Source organism: Stegodyphus dumicola, chromosome 7, assembly GCF_044657685.1.
Source record: "Stegodyphus dumicola isolate Sdum_Otavi_A_Nest chromosome 7, ASM4465768v1".
In the NCBI taxonomy this organism is placed as follows: domain Eukaryota; kingdom Metazoa; phylum Arthropoda; class Arachnida; order Araneae; family Eresidae; genus Stegodyphus; species Stegodyphus dumicola.
In genome coordinates, this window is record NC_140774.1 from 2,925,965 (window position 1) to 2,934,686 (window position 8,722).

The 8,722-nt window shown below is 32.3% G+C and overlaps 1 protein-coding gene across 1 annotated transcript; it reads left to right on the plus strand.

Annotated features, from left to right (window-relative positions):
• Positions 1–218: 218 nt before the first annotated feature.
• LOC146996080 (uncharacterized) lies at positions 219–3,251 on the plus strand. Its single transcript, XM_085819807.1, has 3 exons — positions 219–497; positions 601–760; positions 2,877–3,251. The coding sequence occupies exons 1-3, from the start codon at positions 317–319 to the stop codon at positions 3,187–3,189; spliced, it is 654 nt and encodes a 217-aa protein (XP_085675933.1). The 5' UTR covers positions 219–316; the 3' UTR covers positions 3,190–3,251.
• Positions 3,252–8,722: the final 5,471 nt, after the last annotated feature.

Here is an 8,722-nt window from a genome sequence, read left to right on the forward strand (position 1 = left end):
CTCAGATTGTATCACCTCTAAGCACTTTTTCTGTAGTCGATGCCCCAAGAAGATTTGTCTTTTGTTAACGTCCATTCATTTATGCAGCAGATTTCCCTTTCTTTGTACCCCTACAAGAAAAGCAGGCATGCAACTCATCTGAAATCTGAAGGCCCGTCCACACGAGGACGCTCCCGACGTAGTTGACGTAACTTTTTTGACGCCGGCGTAAATTCGCATGACGCAGAAGACGTAAAACTGAGGACGCTCCTGTTCAGCTTTTTCGCCCGCGACGCGCGCGTTTAGCCAATAGCTGACTGAATTCGGATCACGTGTCATGATCTGCTCCAAAGTTTTGTTTACAGCTTTCAACATGGCGGCTGCGTTTAACGACGAAATACTTATCAACGAGATTCGACAATACCCACTGTTATGGGATCACAAACTCAAAGATTATCGCAATAAAGAAAGAAATGAACTAATCTGGATAAAAATATCGAATAGTATAGGATACGACGGTAAGTCTGTTTCATATATTTTAAGGAACATTTTTGCTTATATTATATTTTTTTGTGATATGAAACGTATGCTTACTAATGATTATAATATGCTTATTTTCAGTTAATACTATCAGACATCGATGGAAATGTCTGCGTGATAGATATGTTAGGGAGTGCAAGGCTCTAAAATCAAAAAATAGGAGTGGCTCTGAAGCTACAACTCCAAAATTTGGATTGTATGAGGAATTATGTTTTTTAAGAGATACAGTTAGTCATCGACCGTAAGTATTTCTAACAACTTTTAATATTTTAAAACGATTACTATATTCTGTATATTTAAAAATATCACAGCTATACGATATATATTCTCTACTTTTGTAGTTGAAATAATAAAATTGAATTACATCTTTAAATGTATAGTTCTGATATTGTTTATTATATAAATTTGCTAAGGGAATTTTGTAACTACGTTAACAAGTGAGAATACTTTTTGTAAGGCTCAAAATATTCCTGAAGTTGTTAAGAATTTTATAACTGCTTTTCAAAATGGTATTTATTTAAGGAAATTTATATAAAATTTAATAGGTTGCTTACAGATTATTTTAACTAAGCTATATATGTAAAAGAGAAACACCTTGGAAGTGCAGTTTTGAATAAGAGAAAGACACATGTGGAAGAAGCCATGAAAACTATTTTGGAAGGTCCTTAAATGTGGCTCATGCTATAAGAAACGATTTCATTTTTTAAGTACAATTTGAAACAGAAATTTTTTTATGACATGCCTTGTTATCAATCATCAAATTAATTTTAAATTACATTGTGTTTAATAGCATTAAGCAATTTGAAACTGCTTGATGTACACTTAGCATCAAATTAAGAAACAAAAGTTCCATTTATGGAATTTACTACTGTGCATATGCTACATTTCATATAGACATTGTATGACAGCAGAAATGACATGTATTAACAGATGTTGCATTCATATTCTTAACAGCACTATGAATATATGTAACGTATACTGGAGGAGAGGGAGGGGATATCTTCTGCTCCAGTTCGTAAAATAATTTAAAGCTTAAGTTAATTGTTTCAGAAAACTAAACTACTTTTTTTATGCAAAAGCTCTTGTGCAGGGATTCCAAACTTTTTTTTTTTTTTGACTTCCTTTAAAAGGATGGTTTTCTTCAATGCTTTCTCTATTATATGTGGCATGAAACATAATCATAATACAAATAACTGCACAAGCATAACTGGTAAAATCCTAGTATACGCTACAGCCTTGACGCGATTTTGAAAATTATCGCCAACACCAAAAATGACCCAAACAACGTTCTATGTATAACTATATATATTCTTTAAATGACCCGTTAATACTTCATCGTATATGCCCCGTTTTTACTGCTCATCATAAAGTCGCCAAATCCCGTGTGAACAGGATACTAGGATTAAACCGTATAACTTAACGATAACATATTGAAATATAAACAAAAGTTTCAAGAAAAATTGATACATCTTTATTATAGCATTTTCCTAAATTTAATTGGTAATCAATGCACTGATATATCTGTGTTGGCTTATAGTACCCCTAAATTTAATTGGTAAACAACTGAGATGTAATATGCAGTGAGGTATAAGAACACACGACAAGATTTCCAGAAGATATTTTGGAATATTTCTCTTTAATAATATTTAATTTCTAAACTTCCATTTTGAATAAGACTTCTGCTTGAACATCCTCCTTCAATATAATCAACTCTTCTTACATCATAAAATCTAGATCAAATATTGATCTGAAATTGCAATTCAGAGGTTCCATGAGCCACTGACAAATTTAAATTTCCAATTTTGCAAGCATCTTGTATATAACAATACGTTTTCTGAGAAAGTTTGCATTTTTATATTTTTGGTTGTGTTTTCTTTGTTCCTGCATTTATTCTTTTATACTGTACTTTTGCATAAATAATTTATACATTTTGAAAATGGGATTTTAAACTTCTATTAAGTAATTTTTATGTATTTTTTCCCTTATATTTATTTTGTATGGTGTTCTTCTTTACCACATGTGTAGTTTTATATCAATAAACAATTAATTATACATTTTTTATTCAATGGGGGCTTGATTATTCCTATAAATTGTTGGTGCATATTTGCAATCGACCCTTTTGATCCTCATTGACCTCTGTGGGTTCAATATCAACCTTCTTAAAAACTATAAATATCTAGTTATGGCTATTAAATGATTCTTAATTTTAATATGTAGCTTCTTCCAACAAAGTTTGGCTACTTTACATGAAAATTGAAATGAAATGAATCTAAATTGTTACACACACACAATGTATATGTTTATGTATATATATTAATTTTATTTATATTTTCTCTTAATGTTTCCTCTATTTACAGGACCACAAGCAATATAATTGATGAGCCTTCACTCCCTATCGAAGACACAATGGAGTCATTTAATGACTCCATAAATTTTGATGAATCATTAAATGAAGAAGCTGCATGCAGCAGCCAACTTGTAGATGGTGGAGAGATTTTAAAACCTCCATTTAAAAAGCAAAAGAAAAAAGACATGGATTCAAAATTGTTGACTTATTTAGATTTGGCAGCAGCACGATTAAAATCATGGAGCCAAACATCAGATGATGAACACTTTCTACTAAGTCTCCGTGATGACTTTGGTGCTGTACCACGGGAAAAAAAAAAATGAATTAAAAAGAAGAATGTTTGAATTAATTGCAGAATATGTAAAATAAAAAATTATGTTTTTAATTTCTGTTTTATTATTTAAGACTATGTACTATGAGCATCATACTTAACATGACTTTAAAATTATTATTTAAGTGTTATGCATATTTTCTTTAAATAAAAACTAATTTTACATCCTATTAAATTAAGTAATGGAAACAAAAAATCTACTTTAAGCGTGTACACAGCATAGACATTTCAGGAAAATATAAAAGTGCATCGTACATTACAGAACAAGACAACAAAATGCCTCGGCAATAAGTATAAACTAAATTTTTAGCAATGATAAAAGCTGAATGATCTGAAAAAGGTATACAGAAAATAGATGTCAATAATGTCAGCATAATGATACACATCTTAACTATTGTAATGAATCTACATTCATGCCTAATTTGTCTATGTTATACTTATGGAATAACATTTACAGCCAGGTTTCGTATTGTAGCGGATCTCTAACAGAAAATTCATTACTGTAAGGTACAAATTTATTTCTTAGCTAATATTTTTTGATAATTTTATGCTTTCTGGTGAGAGAAATCTTATTTTGTTAATATACATCATATAGTCTTTAAAAATATTCATAATGCAGAAGTTTTATATACTTCAGGAAATAAATCAGATAATAAGGAAATAAATAATATAGAAGTACTGTGAAAGTAATATACACTTTGAAATTATTTATAATAATCACAAAAAGTATCAAAGTGAGCTGTGCAATGCTTACATGTTTTTCCAACCTGTTTTATTTTTTACACATTGTACATGTATATTTATTTTGAAATAAAAAAAATATTATTTACATACATTTATCTTTAATTTGGGTGCACTGTCAGACCTATTCTTTTATTTCACCAAGAGAGTGCTCCTCCATTTTCAAAATAACTACAAAATAAATCACGAACAGATCCAGAGGAAAATGAATAGTTATTGTTCCCTAATCTAAGAATTCTCACTAGACCATTGTTTGGAGATGTATCATCTCGCCAGAGTCCATTAGCTGTCTCAAGCATGGGTCTGTCGGCAAAATTAGGTGGGCAGTATTTATAATTATGAGATATAGACTTGTATTTCATCAAGAAATTGTGCAGGCAGCAACATGCCTGAACAACTAATGTTGCTGTCTGAGGCTGTGCAATAATTGGATTCCGTAAAATCCTCCAGCGAGCAGTCAAAATACCAAATGTGTTTTCTATACATCTTCTTGCCCTGGAGAGCCTATAATTGAAAATCCTTTTTGAATTACTTAAGTTTCTACCTGAATATGGACGCATGAAATTTTCTTTCAGTCCAAATGCTTCATCTCCAACGAAGACATGTGGCAGACATTTGGAGCTTTTTGGTAACTTTTTGTACCCAGGCAGAAATTCTTTATCACGAGAAAGCTTTTTCCCAAGGTTTGAAGCTGAGAAAATGCCTCCATCACTGATTCTGCCAAAATTTCCAATGTCCACCATTGTAAATAAATATGAAGCATCACATGCAGCCATCAAAACGATGCTGTGTGACCCTTTGTAATTGAAATAGGTAGAGCCAGCATGTGCTGGAGCCTGAATGACAACATGTTTGCCATCGACAGCTCCAACACAATTTGGGAAGTCCCACACTGTGCCATATTCTACAGCTATTCTCTCACAATCACTTTTCTCTGGCTCTTTTAGATATACCGGCTGAAGAGCTGTCCATATAGCATTGCATGTCTCAGGCACCACAACTCCTACAGTAGATTTCCCAACACGAAAACTATATGCCAAAGAACTGTAGCTGTTTCCAGTTGCAAGGTGCCTAAAAAGAATATATATCACAAAGATTAAATATATGTAAAGTATAAATCACAACACATTTATAAACATATCAAATTGAAAGCAAGTTATTTTAAAAATACATCTACCAATGCATTATTTCACAGTTTATCATTTCAGCATAATTGGCAAATAAGTACTTCGATCAGAGTTTACATTCTTTATTGAGTTATGCACTAAAATATTTACTTTATGTTTAATATGGTAGATGTTTCTAAATAAAAAGAATGACTCTTAATATTAGAACTGCTGATGAGAAATAAATATATATTTCAATCAAGAAAGAAAATCTTCCATTTTGATGAATCATTTGCTTTTATTTTAAGTAAATCAAGACCTGTTTAGTGACTGATGAGTATGGCGTATAAAAGCGCTGTCCTAGCTGGATTCTTCGTTTTCCGCATGGATTTCGAACAGCATGCATCGTTACACCAAAGCAGAGCTTGCCAACATGCATTTCATGTATGCATAAAGAAATGAATTAACTGTTCAAAGAATGTACAAGGAGCAATGTTACGGGGAGGTCTTACTTAAACCAGCTGTTTACAGACAAATGTGATTCCAGCATGATGGAGCCCCAGCTCACTTCAGTGGGAATGTCAGGATTGGATAGGATGGGGAGGAACTGGCCACTGTGTTCTCCTGATTTAACCTGCTTCGATTTCTTCTTTTTGGGGTCATATTAAAGGCTTCGTGTACAGGAGTCCAGTCACATCTGCAAGTAATCCTTGTTTCCCACTTGTCTGTTGTTGCTGGACATGTGCTCGACATACCTGACGTCTTTTCTAAAGTACGCTGATCCATGTGTCGCCACTGAATTTTGTGTCTTTGTTGGTAGCCACTCTTTCAAATGCCTATTGTAAACTGTTAATAATTTTTTTCTTTTGTCTTTACTTGTCTTTTCAGTTTCCTGTGATTCATACTGCTTTACGTGCTAGTCTTTAATGCGACATTACCACACATGCATTCCTATATGAAATCTGCTCATTCAGGTCCCCTCTGCCTGCCTTTACATTTTTGACATATAGTTTTGAACCACCCTGTATATGTACTCAGAAAAAGCTGTAATGTAACACAAGATAATACTCTTTTTCTAAAAAAATTACAGAGTATCATAAAATTTGTTACATTTCCTATTTTAAAAAGACGTGTTTTACAAACATTGAAATATTTATTCTTGTATAGTGTTTCTGAAAAGGCATTCATATTAATTCATTTGCATAAATTACCAATGGACTATGTACCTTTCAATAATAAAATAGTACTAAATACACCATTTGAAAATTTAGAATCACATACATAAAAATTTAAGTTGAATTATTTATTTACATTTTATTTACCTCATTCATCATCAATAAACACTTAATGGTATATCTGCCTATTATGGGAGGGGGAAAACTTTCATGAAAAACTTTATAAAAGGAGTTCGTTTGTAGTTCTAATAATTATGCAAACACCCATGGGAAGGGGAAAAAAAACATGCACCTAAATAAGTTCCACACCTCTGGAACTAAGACCAGCATTTAAAGGCTTTAGTCACATAGTCAGTGACAGGCTTGAATGACTGAGAGTGCTTGGTTTAAAGGTCGGTAAGCAAGAAATAGAAAAATCAAAATGATTATCTCATTTGACATTCATATAAATATTGCAGAATAATTGAAATCAAATGAATGATAGAATTTATGCTTTTTTAACAACAACAAAAATCCTGCAATCAATAATAAATAGCAATGTTTGATATTCTAAATAAAAAACAAAAAGTAAAGGGTATCATGCATTAGAGTGTTTGTCAGACCAACTGCTAGAAGTTAAATTTTTAGAGAAAAACTTTTAATTATGAAATCTATTTTTCTTTTATTTTCCTTATTGTTAATAATTTATTTAAATTACAAGTCCATTATTAGTTGATGATAAACAAGAATAAAACTAATAAATAATTAATGTACTGCAGTTTCTTGCTTAAATGGTTTTTTAAATTTCTTCCTTTAATCTGATTCATAATTTAGCACGGCTTAAAATCAGCTGGAGCCTGGCTTCAGTACTCCTCAATTTTTTAGTGAATTTTTTTTTTTTCCCAGGCAGAGAACCCAAATTAAATAAATTTTTTACTTTAACATATTTTTTATTATATATCATACATTTATAGGATATATTTTATAATATTTTTCAGTATATTTATAGGAAATGCAAACTTACCTCAAACAAATGCTCAGCCTTTCTTCTGGACTCAGTGGAGCTCTCATATTTGTCTGATTTTTAATAAGCAAGGGGCTTACTAAAGCTGCAAGTCTATCAAACTGGTCGATACTCATCCTGAAGTAATTAAAAAATAATTCAGGATAATCGGTTCGCATACGAGGCAGTAAAGAAAAAAAATCTCCTTGAACAGGTCGCTCTAAATAAATCTTTCGAACCCATTCTCGCCGTTTTTTACGTTTTTGCCGCTGCTTAATGACTGTACTTAATAGTAATGTTTCATCTATCCAAAAATCATCTGAATCTGACATCGTGTAGCAAACTTACAGAAAGACAACTGCTCCGTTTACCCAGGAAACAACGCTATCTGACAGCGTCACGTGATTATTTTGCGCCAAATAATTCTATTGGTTAAACGCACTCGTCGCAAGCGTACTCGTTTGGACGCTGTTACGCAGGTAACGTAAATGCGCTTGCATTATCTACGTCGGGAGCGTCCTCGTGTGGACGGGCCTTGAAGCCATTTTTGACGGAGGATGGCCCCAACGGTGTTAATTGCTCTGTAAGAGTATCCTTGTAGCATCGCACAGTGGAAAAAGTAAACGTATTTACTATACGATTTCTAGAATTCAGCTTTTCTGGTGGTGCTTAAATGTTAATTGTCGTCGTTCCAAAGCTGACTTCACAAGCAAGCGTCACAGAGTGCGAAGAGTAAGTTTCAAAGTTTTTCCTTTCTTCTACAAAAATGATCAGAACTAAAAAAAATTATCTATATATCTAAAAGACAGATTTATAAGAGAATAAATCAACGTGTATTATAGGATTCATCAGAAGATGAAGTAGAATTTAATTATGCAAAAAAAGTCTGTGTTGAATTCTCGCGCTAGCATATATTCTTCAAGTTCCAGTTCAAACTGTGATTCAGAATATTAAACTCATACGCGTTGCACTTCAACCTATAAAACTTCTTTTGAAGTTTATAAGGCAGATACTGAATCTGTTTCATTCGAACAGAAAAGGGAAATGAAAGATATTTCATACGATGCTTCAAATCACGCTACTTGTGAGAACTCGTTTCAGGAATTAACGGAGTGGAGCTTAAAATTCCAAATCAAACAGAATGCTTTGAGTGCATTACTAAAAATTCTAAAAAATCATAAATGCTTTAATAGTTTACCAAGTGATGCGCGTACACTCTTGGGCACTCCTAGGAATTCCTCTATAAAAAGAATGGGGAATGGAGACTACGCATACTTCGGCCTAGAAAATCAAATTAAAAAAATGCATAACCTTCAAATTTTGCCTCAGTTATCTTGTATAGAAATAGCAATAAATATCGACGGCTTATCAATATTCAAATCAAATAATAATTCACTCTGGCAGATTTTGGTTAATATTATTTTTACTCGAAACGTATTTATCGTGGGTGCATATTATGGTAGCTCAAAACCAAAAGCTAACGAATTTTTAAAAGAATTTACGGACGAAACTGTGAAATTA